General features: G+C 42.3%; 3 protein-coding genes across 4 annotated transcripts; 1 reads left to right on the top strand and 2 right to left on the bottom strand.

Annotated features, from left to right (window-relative positions):
• Window positions 1-427: 427 nt before the first annotated feature.
• tpte (transmembrane phosphatase with tensin homology) lies at window positions 428-6,637 on the bottom strand. Of its 2 annotated transcripts, none has more exons than XM_079282891.1 (19): window positions 6,406-6,637; window positions 5,824-5,914; window positions 5,626-5,706; window positions 5,266-5,313; window positions 5,000-5,161; window positions 4,621-4,740; window positions 3,549-3,648; window positions 3,323-3,386; window positions 3,154-3,218; window positions 2,902-2,962; window positions 2,743-2,824; window positions 2,318-2,406; window positions 2,123-2,184; window positions 1,938-2,018; window positions 1,441-1,546; window positions 1,251-1,348; window positions 1,081-1,176; window positions 912-982; window positions 428-810 (listed from the first exon to the last, which is right to left on the bottom strand). In XM_079282891.1, exons 1-19 carry the CDS (start codon window positions 6,521-6,523, stop codon window positions 708-710), a joined length of 1,698 nt encoding a protein of 565 aa, XP_079139017.1. In that variant the 5' UTR covers window positions 6,524-6,637; the 3' UTR covers window positions 428-707. The 2 variants fall into 2 exon arrangements, with proteins under 2 accessions (XP_079139017.1, XP_079139018.1); XM_079282892.1 differs by lacking the exon at window positions 6,406-6,637 and adding an exon at window positions 6,260-6,380.
• fgl1b (fibrinogen like 1B) lies at window positions 5,133-11,381 on the top strand. The gene is made up of 12 exons (XM_079282894.1): window positions 5,133-5,207; window positions 7,801-7,873; window positions 7,954-8,006; window positions 8,088-8,186; window positions 8,457-8,724; window positions 8,914-9,073; window positions 9,207-9,304; window positions 9,437-9,525; window positions 9,612-9,737; window positions 9,825-9,889; window positions 10,138-10,314; window positions 11,039-11,381. The coding sequence occupies exons 2-12, from the start codon at window positions 7,861-7,863 to the stop codon at window positions 11,265-11,267; spliced, it is 1,377 nt and encodes a 458-aa protein (XP_079139020.1). The 5' UTR covers window positions 5,133-5,207; window positions 7,801-7,860; the 3' UTR covers window positions 11,268-11,381.
• On the bottom strand, window positions 11,330-16,030 carry thsd1 (thrombospondin, type I, domain containing 1; the record flags this gene model as incomplete). Its single annotated transcript, XM_079283327.1, has 7 exons — window positions 11,330-11,480; window positions 11,741-12,121; window positions 12,221-12,617; window positions 12,761-12,922; window positions 14,032-14,692; window positions 14,785-15,179; window positions 15,979-16,030. 7 exons carry the CDS (start codon window positions 16,028-16,030, stop codon window positions 11,330-11,332), a joined length of 2,199 nt encoding a protein of 732 aa, XP_079139453.1.
• Between the last annotated feature and the right edge of the window lie 1,394 nt (window positions 16,031-17,424).

Below are 17,424 nucleotides of genomic sequence, written 5' to 3'. Positions count from 1 at the left end.
CATTCCTCACTTTTTTACGAAGCAACCAATCTTTCTGTTTACACCGTCACGCGCATGCCCAGTGTACGTTAATGGTCACGTGATATCAGTTTTCAAAGGTTGCCGTGTGGATGCAGAGCAATCTGAAAGCAATGTGTAGGCATCTCATGGCAGTCACACACAGGTGTGGTTTCCACTGGTGCCTCACTAAGAACATTTTCATCCGATTCTCTTCACTAAAACCACTGCATTCAGTAGTAGCTAGACATGGTGCATTTGAGAAATAGCTCGTTTAAAATCAACCAAATCATTCAGAAGAGATTCATTACACTGGGAAGTAGTTCCAGACTCAAGAAATACAGCACAACCTATAAGCATTATGATTTCATCAGGTGCAAGTGTTCTGATTTTAGAACACCCAAAATAACCCCACACAGATTCACTGCAAGACATTTAATGGTCATTTTTCCACATATCCCTCTATTATACATTTCAGTTTAAGTGCCACGGCTCATCAGAGCAACACTGCAGTCTACAAGATTTGATTCAGTGGAGGACTGCGCTACCCTCAAGATCATCCAACATTTGAACATAAGTAGTTTTAGGCTTTTCTATGAACTCATTCATTTGAGTTAGTGTTCAATCTACCAATTTCTGCTCAGCATCCATGATTAAAAGTACAACAGCAACAAGCCATTTAATGCTGTTCATCTTTCCAAAGGGCTTTTTTATGGTTCGGAGAAGAGCATGGTGACACCAAAGTCCTCCTTGTACAGGTCCCACATCTTCGGTTTGTGTGGGTTGTCCAGCTCGTCTCTGGGAAGAAACAGCCTGTGGAGGGAATGAAGAGTTCACAGTCAGCACTAACGTCAAAACGGTATAGGAAAACTATCGAGTCAAGAGCTAAAGAAACCATTGCATCAGAGACTTACTTGGTGTCCTCTATGAAAGACGTATTGAACCAGAAGTAGAACGGAACATCTTCGTATCCTTTTGGCAGACCCTAAAGGGAAGGATGAACACAAAGGACAATCATAGGACACTCGAGCTGAACACCAGCTTTACTTGCTGTAGTTTGTCGATGTAAACGAAAGCACTCACAGCACTGGACTCAAACATGACTTTCACGTCCCCTTCAACCACAGGCCCATTCTGTAGGCTGATGACTGCTGCGTTATTGCCCACATCAGGAAATACCTAAAAAAAACATTCACACGTTCAACAAATAAATACGACCCGATGAGTGCATGTGCGGAGTGTGTGTGACTCACTGTGCAGTTGTCCTGTTTGGCGCACACACACTGAAATACCAGCTCTTTCTTCACAATTATCTTAACCCTGAGATCACTGCCATCACCTTTACCCACACCTGGGTGAAAGCAAAAAATAAATAAAAGTAGGTATTAACACAGGAACAAAGATATGTAAAGCATAAAGTTACATGGCTTTTGCTGGGTTTACCTGCTATGGAGTGGATGCGGATGCTCTTGATCGTGAGGCTTTTAGGTGGAGGCAGCTGTCTGTTGAACTTGGTCTTCATGGTCTCGTAGTAGCCCACGTACCGGCTCTGTGGTTCACAGTCATCACAGAAACAAAACATCTTCAAACAGAGTCTGTGGTTTTAGAAGGAAAACTCGTTCATTTTCTCTTCTGAGAATTCACTCACTGTGTCTAACTGTCAAGAATAACAAGCTTATAACTGCATGTACATTATATACACAGTATATATGGCAAGTTATGTTACTGCTAGGGATTGTAGTACCTATTTTGATGATGAAAGTTCCCGTGTGTAGAAAAGTGAGTCATTTCTATTTGTTGCTTTCACCCCTTCTGTCATTCATAGCTTAAAAATTCTAGGAGGTGCCAGTCAGACTTTGTATTTTATTTTTTATTCTACACAGTCCTACAACAGTAAAAGTTCGAGATAAATGCCTCTATTCTATGCATCTGGCTCTAACCTGAGAGGGCGTCTCCACTCCCTGAAACTTGGAGCTCTGACTCTTGTCTGTCCTCCTCTCACCAAAATAATCCAGACTGTCCTGGTGGACAAAACAGAAATGAATATCAAGGAAAGGTTTGAAAAAGTTTTGCCGATTCAATAATAACCCTCGCTTTAACAACTCTCAAACTAAAAGAGACGTACCTTTGCACTCTCAAAGTGGTCACTGTCAATAAACCAGGTGCACACCATAGTACCTGTGCGACCTGTGAAAGAGAGCAGCAGCAGCGGGTAAACTAAGTGTGAAACGTAAGCAACTGTACACCAAACTAACGTCTTTGTTCAAGTCAGATAATTCATAAAAACGACAATGAAACAAGTCGGGATCTTTGGCCTCACCTTTCCCTCCTTTACAGTGAATAGCAATGATGTTTTTGGGATCAGCAGACATCCACTCCCTCACGTTTGCAGTGTATTTCAACATGTCCCTGAGACAGATACAGTAGCAGACAACAAAGTGAGATAAGCTGGCTATTGTACAACTCGCAATGGTAGTTAGTGATACATCCCGTTTCTGTACGTGTTCAGAATACTCAGTCAGTACACATACCGATAATAAGATAAGATACACTTTATTGACGCCACCAATCACAGTGGTTGTGTCAAAAAATTCAATCTCATGCATCAATATCGTAACTACAGTAACAAAAGGCTCTATTGCATATCTGTAATCTAAATTACTTCAGTATAATTACAAACAGAAAGGGAGGGGTGGAATAAAAAAATAAAAAAAACCGCACATCACAACAGAAAATGTTACTCACTCCAACGAGGGGACGTTGTGGTCATCAATGAACACCCGTTCAACCTTGTAGTGGAAGAACTGGGGGTCGTAGCCTTTCTCACCTGGAAACAAAACATGAGATTAACTGGCTTTGTGTCGTTCAATGCAGCACATGTGACGAGAGGAGCTGCCAACTTACTGCACAGGTTGTAAACTTTATAGTGGCCTTCATGTTTAGTGTCTAGGAACCTCGCCACCTCCTACACAGAAAGAGAGGAGGAACAGGTCAAGACTCCCGTGGAGGCGTGTGAATACCTAGAAGTCTGTGGTTCTACTTTATGTTGGAAGTTCTTTGTGACAATGGTGCCTGTGAACGGATTCATTTTTGAAATTGGTGAGTGTAATTAGATTGAAGCTGTGCAACCGTGTACCCTGGTTGTGTCAGAATTACCTTGATTGGATTCCTGTAGAATGACTGCTTCCCAGAGGAGGGGAAAGACATGGCGATGACGCGCTCTAAAGAAGCGGGTTAGGATGCAAATAAATGTTCCATTTCTTAAAACAAAAAAGTGTAATTTTTCTACATGAATTTTTGGCATCACACAGCATGTAACATCTACCTGTGACATAGGTAAGGTCGAGGTCAAATCCATCCTTTTGATAACGCCGCTTGTTCTCAGAAACCTGAAAAAAAAAACAAGTCAACGGTCAGGAAGGAATAGACATTTTTCTTCTATCTTAATGCAAACTGTTTCTACACCGCTGCAAAAATCCCTGAAGACTCCAGTGAACTTTTACGACATTTGGGGTTCACAGTTGTCTACGCATCCATGGTGACGATCTTACCATCCTCCTGGTGACCTTCTCCAGCTCTTTGCTCTGAGCGGCCAGTCTGAAAACCCTCACCAGGATTATTATTCTCAGGAAACGGAGAAACGTCACCACCCTGATGAAGAATTAATAAAAAAAAAAAAAAAGTATACTTATGAATCATTAAACAAACATTAACGCCTTAATGGCGTCAAGTATAATTTACGCAACATTCTTTTAAGGTACTTAAAAAATACAAATTTTACTAAACTATGGCCGATTTTATTCGTAAGGACTGTAGTTTGATGTTGGGGTTAGGCAATATGGTGGACAGATATTACATTAGTATACCCGAGATGCTAAATATTACATTTGATGTTCACTGCATTAAACCAAATTATATTTTTCAATGAACCACTACTTGACGTGAAAAGTTTTAATATAAGAATTGTGTATCACAACCTCATAATATAATTAAAAAATAAAAAAGAATCCATTGAAGCAATAGCATTAGTATTGCCTTTACCCTTGCAACATATTTACAGGAAAAGAAAAAAAATTTAAGAAATTTGGACTGAAAGGGTTCCCAAATTTTAGTAGCACTATTGTACAGCAGGATTCTTCATCTAGGCTTTTAAAAAATAAAATAGCCCTGTGTGGGTGTGCACACAGGTGTTTTCAGTTACCCTGGTGTTTTAGGGTAATTGTTTTCAATTACCCTGGTGTCAAGGAATTACGTGGCGTCCTCAAACTCTTAGGACGGAGGCGTAAATGGTCGCACACCAACAGGTGCAACAAAATCAACAGGAGACTGAGGGAGACGTTGATAAAGCACAGTTTGCACCTGAGAAAAGGTCTAATCAGGCAACATAAGTGAAAACACCTGTGTGGGTGGACAATGAGCGTGTGGGTTTATTAAAGCAACAGAACATCAATTTGAGGATCATTACAAATTAACCTCCAGGCACTAAACACAAACCTTTATACCCAAATCCAAGTATTCCTCCAGAGCTTTCAAATTCTTCCATCATTTTATAATTCTTTATTCACCACAATGTCTAACACAAATGTATCAGCCATTTCTAGTAATAGCAGGGAAAGCAGGTACCTGGGGATGAGGCTGGCTCCTGACAGGTCAGTGAAGGTGTAGATCATGGTGACCACCAGCGTGATTACCACAACACAAGCGTCTACGATGTTCAGCTTGGAGCTGAAGTACACTTTGAACCTATAAAACACACAACGTGCAAATAATAGTATGTGTCTGAAACTAACATTACTGGAGTAGAAAGTATTTAAATCATTGATACTCATTATGTTCCCCAAGGAACAGCCCTGTACATGCCATACATTTCCTGTGCAGCTTCCTGTTCAGAACGTCCTGTCTAACGGCGAATCACACTTGATTTCTGCTGACAGGGGACTCCGGGAATGATTGAGTCACTCTTTTAAACATTTTTTTTAAGATTTAGAAGTGGCTCACTCACCCCTCCACGTAGACCCGCACGAGAACGTCGGCGAGAAAGAAGAAGGAGATGGTGAGGGACACGGCCTCTAAGGCATCTCCAACCTCTCTGCTCTTGGCGGGCAGGGATAAGTCCACAATCACCAGCACAAAGTCCACGAGGATCAGTATCACGCCAAATATACTGGACGAATAGACAGATAAACTTAATAACCATCAAACACTACCAGGTAAGTAATAATCATCATTAGCAATTGTGCTCCAAAAGAGTTCCCAAAGCAGACTTACCGAAATCCAAAGGACATAACAAAAGGTGCCATCTTCTTCCGGATATTGCTGTAAAGGATAAAAGAAAGTTTGCCACCAAATATGCTCCTTCTGTGTGCGAGTAATTGCAGAATTGCGGCAGTGTATGGTTGATTGCGTGCAGCGTAATGTCTCAGGGAGACATCGATTACTGTTTCAATGTATGTTTTAAATCTCCTTTACTTTTGCCTTTATGCTTTTAATGGTTTCATGTGAAGCACTTTGAATTACCTTGTTGTTGAAATGTGCTATACAAATAAACTTGCCTTGCCTTCTGAATACAAGTGTTGTATACAAAACTGTAAAAAAAAAAAAAAAAAAAAAAAAAAAAAAAAAACTTACTGATACATTGTGTCTGGGACCACACTTTCATCCTTTCCATCATCAATCTCAACTTTAGCATCCTCCATCTTTGCAATGTTTCTAATAGATAGAGAGATAGAGATATAGATGATGACAATCCTCCCAAAATGCAGGCCGAAAAAAAAACATAACAACATCACCACACTCGCATAAAACAGCAAAGATGACAATCCTCACCCATTTACACCTGAATCCGACCCTGGATTGAAATAGACAGAGGACATGGTGTGTGCGTCTTCCTTATTGCTTTGGTCTGAGCGTGTAGTTTCTGCGTTTGAAAACAAGAGTGTTGAACGATTAAACTCTCTTGATTGTTAAACTTCCTTATTCGACATGTTGCTGAAAAGTCAGTGTAAAACATAGAGACAAGCCAGAGGACAAACAAAATAAAAAAAACTTGTTAGTGCCGTCCTGATTATAAAATACTGCATCTTTGAAAGAAAGACAAACACTTCAATCAAACTTCTAATCAGCATCCAGGAGTGCATTAGTGCGTCCCAGAACTAATCGAGCAACCAATGTGCTGATTCAGGTGCAGCCGATGATGCAAAACATACACGCAAGACATGTGCAAATTGCTTAAGAAAATGAGGAACCCACAATGCATTATTACCTTTTTAAGAAAAATGAAACGCACAGGAGTTAACCACACAAACCACCCGTTGCAGCTCCTTTGTGCAGAGAGCCCTCCACGCAACTGTTTGTTTATCCGTTTAAACCAAATTACAGAAACTAGATGCACTCTCGCCGCTTGCTTACCGTTCGGACTGTCATTCGTGAAATGACACGGGAGTTTGTCTTGTGACTTCTCCTTGTGGGGACAACGGAAGACGGTTCGAAGGTTAACCGGGTAGATTTGTTTTCTCTCTCTCTCCATCCACTATTCCTCTTGGTTTTTTTTTTGCAAACGTAGCGGTTTCGGACTTCCTGGATCTCAGTGAAAAACGCTCAGCCCCTTTTTTTTTTCTTTTTCCTCGTTACTCTTTACTCATCTAATCCTCCTCAGGAACTCGTTGACACGAAAACTGACCGAGCCTTACCGTCACCGTCCTGTGAGGAGCTTTTCTAAAAAGAAAAACAAACGTAAAAGGGGCTACAGCCGTCTCACACCTCCCTCCTCTCTGTAACATCTGCTTGTAATTAAACGCGCGTTCAAAGTCTAGCTGCAAAACGTATAAAGTTAGAGGTCTGACAAAAGCATTGCTTTTTATTTGCGAACACATGTAAATAATTAGCATTTGTGGAAATGTATGTTTTTTTCAGTTTAAGGTGAACCATTAAAAAAAAGTCCAACTTCAGCAAAATTCCAGGGAAATCCTAAATTAAAGGAAAAAGACACTGCAGTCTGAGATAGAACAATAACCGGTAGGCTACACCAGTATTTAACTGACTCTTTTGTACTTTTAATCGTTCTTTTCAAAACCAGGGTCATGGTGGAACAATACATATTCATAACAGACAAAATGGCGTGTTAAAATGTAGATGGCCAACGATAAATTCATGTCAATCAAAATGAATTAGATTAAATTATGTTTTATATATATATATATATAAATTTATAATTTAAAAAATATATACATCTATATTTTAAATATATATATTTACCACCGACTACAAACAATAGGGGGAGCCATATCTACAGCCTACCCAGGCAGTGAATTGAAGAACGTATTCGCTTTTCTTTGGTCTTGGTTGCTAAACCCTGTGTGTTTTTTTTTTTTTTATATCTCCTTTTTGCATGTGATTATCTCTATTCTGTAATATTAACATATACTAAGTTCATGGTACACATACTAGAACGTCCACTTTCGGTTATCACTTTCTTTATTCTATCTGCTGCATTCGCCCACTTGGAATCATTGTCCTAATGCTTTTTTTCTTAACATGTAGGATATATGGGCGATTTTTGAAAGCTTGTTCAACACATGTTCAACTGAACCCACTGTATAAGGGTCACGCTGTTTTCTGTTTAATGAAGACAATATGTCCTTTGGGAGTAATCTGGCAGAACATGGATGTATATATGCACATTTTTAGATTTTGTTCATCACATTTTGAAAGGAAAGAAAATATGAAAAATACAAAGGGCAGTACTCCTCCTATTTAAGAAATGGAGTCCTCTCAACACTTTCTGTCCATGTGAACATTTTGCAGGTCTGGGATCAGCTACTCTTCCCAAATATTGTTGATGGAGAAGGTAACTGGCTGGAGTTCATGGTTTGGCAAGGTTGGTCGAGTCTGGATCCTCTAATGTGGACCATGCAGAACCAGCCCAGCCTATAAATAATACACTGACATGTTTTTCAGAGGAAAAGAACACTGAACCCAGAGCAAACAAGGGGAGACTTCGTGAAATGAAGGTAGGCTTGTGCTGCAGATATTTTGAAGGAAGTTTGAAGAATTGTAGTATTTGTTGAATCTTATTGTGTTGAATATTTCAGACTGATATCGCAGCAAAGGAATTTTTCCTAAAAGTCATGGCAGTGCTGCTGTTGTTGGCTCTGGTGTGCCCAACCTTGGTCTCTTCTACACCGTTGTCAGTATGTAGCTTATCCTATACTCGTTAAGGGCTTCAGCATCTTTATTTTTGTATTGACATAGAAAATGGACACCATTTGGTTCAAAAAGCATAAATTGCACGCAGGGCTGTAAAATAACTCTCATTCCTAGTCCAGAGAGTCAATATAAATAAAAGTGTGTTTCATAGATGCCTGCTGTAGGTGCGGCCCTATGCTTTTGCTGGCCCCTCTAGTATTAAAACAAGGGTAGAAATGTCATGTTTAACTTGAAATCGGTTTTCCTTATTAAAGGCAGTGGAATCGTGCGGGCCGGAGGTGGCAGCTCTCAAGCGCAGCATAAGGAAACTGGAGAATAAACTCTTGATCGGGAATTGGCAGGTTGAGCACTTGCAGATGCACAAATACATCTGGCCATTTCAACCTGCTTTGGCTGATACTAAACCTGAAACTGACACAGCCACTGGTGTAAACCACAACAGCAGTGGGGCATTAGACAGCTCTGACATGACGCAGATTAAACCACTTCCACCTGGAGGCAGTTTGATTGTCTATGACAAAGGTAAGCAAAGCTCATATAAGTGTTTGGGTCTTTATTTTAAGTAAGAGTTTGGAACATCCAATATATACATAGCCATTTCATGAAATAATGATATATGTTCCTAATATGCAACATGAAGTAAGTGTATTATGAGTTACAATGGTGAGGATGATAATCATCTTTAAAGCCTTTTCAATGCTTTCTTTCTAGACTGCTCTGAGCTGTTTGACAGACTGAGACCACCAAGCGGTTACTACCGCATCAGACCCAAATTACACCAGGAACCTTTTTTGGCCTACTGTGACATGGAGGATGGAGGAGGGTGGACGGTGTTTCAGAGACGTCGGCATGGAAAAGTTGACTTCAGCAGGTATTTCAGCAAAGAAACTAGCCTACGTACAGTATATTATATCTCTCAACATCCTTGCAAACAGTGCAGGTGTTGTGTAGGTGATTTTCCACAGTTGTTGTGAGGTCATATATCTGCCTAATTCTCATTATAGAGACTGGGTAGACTACAGAGATGGCTTTGGTGACTTCAAACTATGGAATGATGAGTTTTGGTTGGGGAATGAGCACATGTATTCCCTACTCTCAGAGGGTCAGAAATTATTTAACTCCCAGAATTCTATAAGCAGTATTTTATTTTGAAATATTTTTGTTCTGTAATGTTCTGCCTGGTTTGCTGGGTTTTTTTCTTCTCATTTCTTGCCTGTATTTCTTTTCCCTGAAGGTAAGAACCTGGTGAAGATAGATCTAATGGACTGGGATGGACAGAGAAGTTATGCATTTTATGAGAACTTCAAGATCGCCGATGAGGCCGTAAGATAAACAGTTTTACAGTTCTGTTGGTCTCAGAAGAAACTGTGATTCCCAACAAACATCCCTTCCCTGAATACCTATTCCAGGATAAGTATCGTCTCCAGTATGGGCCGTATAGTGGGAAAGCTGGAGATGCTCTGACTGGTGGTGGGGGGATGGTGGAGCAGTGGTCTGCTTGCCTCAGCGGGATGCAGTTCAGCACCAGAGATCAGGTTAGTCATCGATCCCTCTTTACCAATATATCATGTCATAATGACAATGTGGAAATGATGACTGTGACTGACGACGGTCATCAACAGGACAATGACCGCTACCTTCAGGGCAGCTGTGCTGAGGAGAATAAGGCAGGTTGGTGGTTCAACAGGTGAGACTTTTTAAATAAAACCTAGTGTGTATCACTATTGCTCTGTGCGTTATCTTCCTTCTGCTTGAATTTTGCACAAGCATGACCACATTTCTGGAAATACAGTTTGAGTTTCTGTACTGAGTTTAGTTCTGCCTGGTTTTTTTCAAACAGTTTGAAACACTACATATGAAGAGAGTGAATTTCTTCATTTTGTCTTCAGGAAACTGCAGCATCCTTGACATTGTGTACTTACCTTTTATCTGTAGATGTCATGCAGCCAACCTCAATGGGAAGTTCTACAGCAAAGGGAAGTACAAGGGCCAGCATGACGATGGGGTGGTGTGGGGGACCTGGAAAGGCCTTTGGTATTCCCTCAGACACACCACCATGAAGGTGCGGCCTCTGGTTTTCTTGGACGCCGCAGGCAGTGGAGCAGGGGAAATGTAAAAATGACTTGCTTTCATATTCCCCTGCGTGATTCAGAATGAAAAAAGAAAAATGAGGGGAAAGACTGATGTTGTGTTTAATTTCTTACTATTTGAACTTCAACCATTGTTTCGTCATTTGAAACCATAATCAAATGTTGACGGTACAGTATCTTCTATATTCCACTGCTTTTCTATGAAGTGTATACAATTACTCAAACAATAAAACAAACGGCAAATCAGCCACGATGCCTCACTGATTTTTGACTGTCCTCAAACACAGTTACAACTGCATACTGCTGTTCTGACTTCTGAAAAATTGTTGACATTGCTGATGTCACACATAGAAAATTGTCACTTCACAGTGAGAGTGACTTTCACAACAGCACAATGTTATACAGTGGGACTTCACAGCATGATAAAATAAGCACATTCAGCAATGTAGAGCAAGAAGACTGACCTGTCTTCTGTGCTGTTTTGAATGCTGTCATTGACAGGGCACATATGACTTATTAACTTATGGTGAATACTGTAACAGTAGTTGATACATTAAGAAAGCTATAGAGACACTCTGAAGATAGTATATGTTAAATTATAATGCATATCAAATAAAAAAAAATTGAATAATTCCAATAAAGAAATATTTTAATGGAAAAACGTTTTTTTGAAATAGAAACTTAAATAGCTTTTCAAAAAATAAAATGTTGTGTTTTTCTCTCTCCCTGCCGCCCCTTGACCCCAGAGTACGACTGAGCCTCCTTCAATTTCCGGGCCAGGATGTTCCTCTGGATAGGCGATGGGCCACGACGGTTCCAGTTCTGCTCAGCACGCTCTGCGCGATCCACACTCAGGCTGACGGGCCCCGTGGCTGGACCCCCGATCCCCGAGATTCCATCTCCTCCCGCCTCACCACTCCTTTGCCTGTCCTGAGCGCCACCGACTTCTGCTTTGGCATGTTTCTCACATGCTGAAATGTTGTTTGTGTTGGTTCCTGTGTGTTTGAGCTCATTGCTGTGAGAAGGAGCAGCTGTCTCTATCCAGGGCTTCCTCTGCTCATTTCTCTGCGGTCTGGATTTAGCACACTCTGGGGCCCCGTGCTCTGGAATGGGGTAAGAGCTGTACGGCTTCCTCTCCCATCCTCCTTTATTCCAACAACTTCCTTCAGGAAGGGTCCGAGATCCAACCTGAAAAGGACAATGTATAATCTCTGTTAATTAAGAAAATATGATCTACAATACATATATATGAACACATAAATAAAGCTGGATAGTTGACCTGGGTCATGCTCCTTTCTCTGAACTGTCTGGAGTGTACAGAGGATAGAGGTTGGGGTTTGGTGTCGTTAAAACTGGAGGTCCGGCGGAAATTTGGATTCTTATTAAAGGATTTTCCCATCCCGGCTTCTTCTCCTCCTCCTCCTCCTCCTCCTCTGAGACCAACTAACCCACTCCTCTCTACCATCTCCACCCAGTCAGCAGTGCGGTCACGCCATTTTGAGCTGCCCCCACTTGCATGAGCAGAGGGACCTAAGACGAGTTCCACTCTGGGACTCAGTCTGTCCGGCGGGACCCTAGAAGTCTGCGATGGCAGCTCAGAAAAGCGAGTTGCAACCCGAAAAGGATTGTGGTTAGCGTCGTCCTGGAGGCCCACGGGGAGTGTGGGATGAGCGAATTCACTTGGCGTAGGAATGGGGGAGTTTGTGGGTGAAGCAGATGTCCCTAACACGGTGTCATGGACAGGGCTGGAAGAGACATGGTACAGCTGTGTTGCCTCTTTTAACCCCTTCTTCTTCATTGCTTTCAACTGCTGCTGAGCCAAATGGTACCTAGAGAGACAATATTGTTATTTCTAAGACTGGGGGAGTGACAAAAGGTTTGACGATAATGTTCGCCAGTGATGAATGTAAAGAATATTCTAAACATACCCAAATATTGGTGGCAGCACCTTCTGACCTGTGGGGGACAGCCCTTCTGGGTCCTGTGAGAGAGGCTGACTGCTCAGGGAAGGCCTGTCTATCTGGGCTACACCCACACCCGTGCCCCCCGGTTGGCCGTGGCCGTCAGACAGGCTGGGCCTCTGGAGGCTGTGGCCACAAATGGACGCCTCGTCGGAGAACTTGCGTCCCCCGGGGGAATGCATGGAGCCTCTGCGGACAGAGCTGCACCGAGGGGTCTTGCAAAGCTTTCTCCACAAAGTCACCAGAACAGTAGCCAGAATCACAGCCAGGCAGAGGGAGATACCGACCACCACGACCATGTTACCACCCAGGGAGGCAACTCCGACAGCCACGGGGGGGAGGGATGGAGAAGGAGCGGGCACCACTGGGAACAAGAAAAGGGAGACAGTTATGTAAATGGTATGCTCCAAAAGCACATCTATTTTTCTTTTTGACGAGGAGAAAGATGACGGAATATGAGAGAGTGAAAATCAAGGGACAGAGAGAATGAGGGATGAAAAGACTGACCAACACAGTCCTCCAGCGAGCAGAGGGACTGTTCCTTCACCATGCCAGTGCACTGCATCCCTTCCACACCTGAGGGCAGCAAACACTCACGCACTCGTTCCCTCACCCCCTCTCCGCAGCTCACACTGCACACACTCCACGGCAGCCACGGGCCCCTTGACTCTGCAGAAAAAGCAGATTGGCAAAAATGTTTTAATTGCAGATAAATGAGTAAGTGTGCAAGCCTTAATTATGTGCTGTTAATGTGAATGTCGTGCAATGCTGGGATCATGTTGAGGGAATAAAAAGCCAGTAGAAATATAGCAAATAGAAAAAAATTCTACATGGAGCTGAAAAAGACGCAACCATCATATCACATGACATCGACCAGTTAATGCTTCATCCCCAAAATATACAAAGCGAGGACACACAGCGACAAAAGCATCGGACTATATTTAGAATGTGACAATTCAACGGTTTATTGTCTAATTGGTAAATGGCCTTAAAGTTAGTGCTGCCTATACATTAGGCAGCACTAACTTTATATATATGTATATATATTTGCTGGTGTTGAACATTATAATTTCTTATGAATGACTCAGTTGTGTATCTGCACACTAAATAACAGAACGATGAGTTATGTGCTGAGGCTGACACTTCAGTGTGCTGTGACATTATGCACTGTGGTATTAGTTACACTAGGATGCATGGGAATGTACAAGAATAAAAATAGTGGCACGGCCCGTCAGCTGTTTACGATGCCTATTTTCTGCATTGTGGTGATATGCTTTGTTGGCACTGATTTCATGTTTTTTTATATTATGATGTTCCGTTGAGACGGATTAGGTCACCCTCCACCTTGAAAAACTGAAAAAAGACTTTCAGTCATGCCTTAAAATAGTCTTTGTTTGCTTCTAAAAGTTAGAAAAACAATCTTATGAGGCTGTCATCTTTTTTTTTTATAACGCAATGTTCAATCTCAGCAGGATGTTGCTATTTATAGATGTTAAATGACAGTGTGACAGTGAGCAAGCAGACACAACATCAGGACCCAGAAACCAAAGCAGCTAAATGGAATTCAGCCATCATTCATTTAAATTTTAACACCTGTGTTTTACTTTGGCCGGTCAAACATGTCATCTATGAAAAAGGCCCTTTGCCTACTCGTTAATGAAGACATTCCTGAACTAATGACTGAGAGAAGAGTAACTCTTTCCCTCCAGGTTTCAACAAAATCACAGTGTAAATGTATTCTTTGCAGGTGCCAAATCTGTCGATCTATTACATCTCACCTGCACTCCTGTGAACCACCAAACAGGTCTGTGCGGGGCTGGGGGAGCGACTGAAGTTGAAAACAAAGCGAAAACAGTACTTGTTCCTTCCAGTGTAAAACACAGAGCAGTTGAATTCTGTCTCGTTCTCTCCCTGGGTCAGCCAGTTGAAGGCCAACAGAGGTGAAGAGGGCTCCTCTGCTCCAAACCCCACCAGTGCTGTTTCACCTGCCTCCAGCCCCGAGGAACCCGCAATCCCTCTCCCAACACCTGCATCCTTATACAGCAATACTTTCCCATTGACGTGAGCACAAGGTGGGGTTATCAGTTTAACAGTCATAGTCCCTTCACAACCAGTCCTGTAAGCGTTGGTATTTTCCACCAGCAGCTTATAGGAGAAGATGCGGGACAGGTAGAGCGGTCCAGAGCTCTTCACATCCTGTGCTGCGTGAGGAGATCGCAAAGCCACTTGTATGAAGTCTCTCTCTGTGAAGGGGAAGGCGCAGGACAGCTCAACACTCTGGGAACGGAGGGGTTTGATTGGGTGTCGCGTGCGGGCTTGGACCTTGTCGATGCTGATTCGCCCGATCTGGTTGTACTCCATGTAGCTGACTTCTAAGAAGAGAGCCGAGTCGGTGCCGCTGGAGCAAGCCTGAAAGTGTTCATTGGTGGATATCCCAACCTGGAGAGAGAGAGAGAGAAGAAGAGACGAATGGATCAATCTGGTCCTCATCAAACCTTAATGTTTGAAGTTTGAGATCTTGTTTGTCTTGCCTGAAATGATCCTGAGTGGTTTCCGGCCCTGTCCACAGCGATGTGAAAGGTGGGCCACTGCACCTGCAGTTCTGAACTCCACCACCAGGCAGTGCTCTCTGCGCTACCGCCGTGTGTGCCATTAGCACGAGAAACAGCAGTGATGCTGGTCTGCCTCAGCAGGAACCGGAAAGTTCCTGCATACAGGAAGCAAGAACAGTTGAACTCCACCCTACCGGCCGATTGGCTGTTGGGGATAGTCCTGGTCAGAAGGGTGGTGTTGGTTTCCGTGTTGACCAGCGAAAGGCTCGTGTCGCGGATGGTGCTGCTGTTGGATTTTGTGCTGAAGTCCACAAATACACTGGCGTTGCTGAGGGCAACGTGGTAGGAGGGCCAGATATTGAGCCCTGCCAAAGCTACAGGGAAGGATGAAAAGGAGTCACATAAAGCAAAGAGAGAGACCATTTCACCTGTTGTTCATGCATCGTGCACAAAAATCTGCTGCATTTTCTACATCTGCTTTTTTTTGTCTTTGTTTGTCTTGATGTGACTTTGCAAAGCTGACTGCTACTGTGGCCATAGAGGTGTGTTTGTGACTCAGTTTTCTGCAGTGAGTCATTAACATGTTCTATAATTGATACAAATATCTGTTTAGGTGGACAATATGTTAAGTTGTAATGTTTGGGTAGTAAATGGGAACATTTCTAGTTGACACACATTTTAGAAATCAATCTGGGAGAAATGTGTCACTTTTGACAACATAATAAGTGTGCATCATGATTTATGATACCAAAATCCCATGCACAGTTATCGAACAACAAATTATGTATATATAGGCCTATTGATATATACGGTATGTCCCATGTCCAGGTGACATCCAGTTAAATTGCAATAGGCCGATCAGCATCCAGGGAAAAAGTCAAAATGTTGCCGCACAGTTGCACATTATTTTAAGAGCTATTGTGCCGTGTTGTGTGTAAATCCTGTTGTGAAAACCTCACATCCTCACAAAGCACAGAGGGTGTGGGAAGAGGAAGAGGCTGACCCGACATTACACCCTTCGTTCCTCTGCCTTTTTTCCCCCTCCAGGGTGTTAGAGCACATTTAAGTTAACATGTGTTTGCTTGATCAAGTGAATAAACAAAAATCAATTATCCTGCCAGCCTTTTCAAACGTGCAGTCGTGTTATTAAGAGTGTTGTTTGGGGAGACTCACCACATCCCATGAGTGCCAGCAGAAAGGGCAGCAGTGACACAGCCTGTGGCATTCCGATGTCCGTGCCTCGGTTTTCTCCTTCAGCACATGACCGTCCTCTTCCACCATCCCTGACCTCTACAAAATCAGAGGCAAATCACAAAATAAACAAAAAACTAAGAATCCACAAGAAGGCAGCAGGCAACAACCAATAGTGGTTGTGGGCGTCATCAGACAGAATGAGGCTTGGAAGATGCAGTGCACTGATCTGAGGTAAAACAGGAAGGCTGGAACATAAAGCTCTGACCATGAGTCGTTTGGGATTAACAGCGGAGACTCTTCCTTCCATCAGCAGACAAGCAGTCCACAACAAATATGTATGAAGGAGAGCCCAATCCTTGTTTGGTTGCTTGCAAAGTTTTCACTTGTTTCTCTGCTGTGTCCGTAGACAAACAAGAGACGTTCTGAGAAACAATTGTTCTGACACCAGGCTGCTGCCTGTATTTCACACTCCCATTCAAATCGTAGTATTGGGGTTTGCTTAGCATGGACCATAGACTGTATAAGAAGCATAGACTAATCACATAAGGTTGCATTTACTTAAATCAGTACATTATGCTACTTGAACGCATCGTGGCTGCGTCAAAAAGTTTGCCGAATATTTATTCTCAGGTGAAGAGTTTAATAGTAATCTCCTTTATACTTATCTCAAATGTATCTGCCACCAAGAAGGCTGAATGTTGTTTATTTTGAAAATATTATAAATAATACATGATGAATATGATTTAACTGCGGATATGATTTTAAACCTGGGTTTTAACATCGGCTAGTGCTTGGACCTAAAGTTTAATATCTGGCACACAGCGTTCATAACCCTCATTGCTTTTCGCTGGAAATGGAGCTTTTGTACTCACATTTGTTGTCGACTCAGCACAGCATAATTCACCTCCAATTTTCCAACACAGCAAATGACAACAGTCCCTCCACGTGCTGTTTTTTTCGATTGATAATCTACTAATAATCACATGTCAGCGGGACCAGCGTCAAAGACCCAACTGAGTTCTCAAAAGGTGCGCGCGCCGGTGTTCAGAGCGCGTGAGAGATCCGCTCACAGTCACTTCACGGTCAGCAGCAGGGCGGATTGAATATGATCCGCAACCGACTGTCTGTTTCTTCCCAAAAACGTACAGGCACAGTAAAGACAACGTAGGCGACTGTGCAGCGGTAAACAAACCAATAAGCTATTTTATTTCAGAAAGAAATTCAGAGATAAATATGAATGGAAAACAAATAGAGCAATTTTTTATCCAACAATCACCTTTTAGTGAGATGCGTGACCCGTTTCTCAAGTTTACTTTTTGACTGTTTTCACAGGAACATTATGCAAAATTAAGCTAAACTAGTTTGGAGGTGGTTCTTACTATTGTGTTCTGAACTTCTGGAATCAAATTGTTAGATATCAATTTC

This window comes from Melanostigma gelatinosum (genome assembly GCF_949748355.1).
Source record: "Melanostigma gelatinosum genome assembly, chromosome: 14".
Lineage (NCBI taxonomy): Eukaryota > Metazoa > Chordata > Actinopteri > Perciformes > Zoarcidae > Melanostigma > Melanostigma gelatinosum.
This window is presented reverse-complemented; position numbering and strand designations above follow the sequence as displayed.

Excerpts from the sequence above, each read along its gene's own strand:
- tpte (XM_079282891.1), bottom strand. The coding sequence starts at position 6,523 with ATGGAGAGAGAGAGAAAACAAATCTACCCGGTTAACCTTCGAACCGTC. Across the intron at positions 5,915-6,405 it reads CACGAATGACAGTCCGAACG|AAACTACACGCTCAGACCAA; the intron begins GTAAGCAAGCGG and ends TTTCAAACGCAG. Across the intron at positions 983-1,080 it reads TCATGTTTGAGTCCAGTGCT|GGTCTGCCAAAAGGATACGA; the intron begins GTGAGTGCTTTC and ends CCTTCCCTTTAG.
- fgl1b (XM_079282894.1), top strand. Across the intron at positions 9,526-9,611 it reads TCAAGATCGCCGATGAGGCC|GATAAGTATCGTCTCCAGTA; the intron begins GTAAGATAAACA and ends TACCTATTCCAG. Across the intron at positions 10,315-11,038 it reads GGCAGTGGAGCAGGGGAAAT|AGTACGACTGAGCCTCCTTC; the intron begins GTAAAAATGACT and ends CCTTGACCCCAG.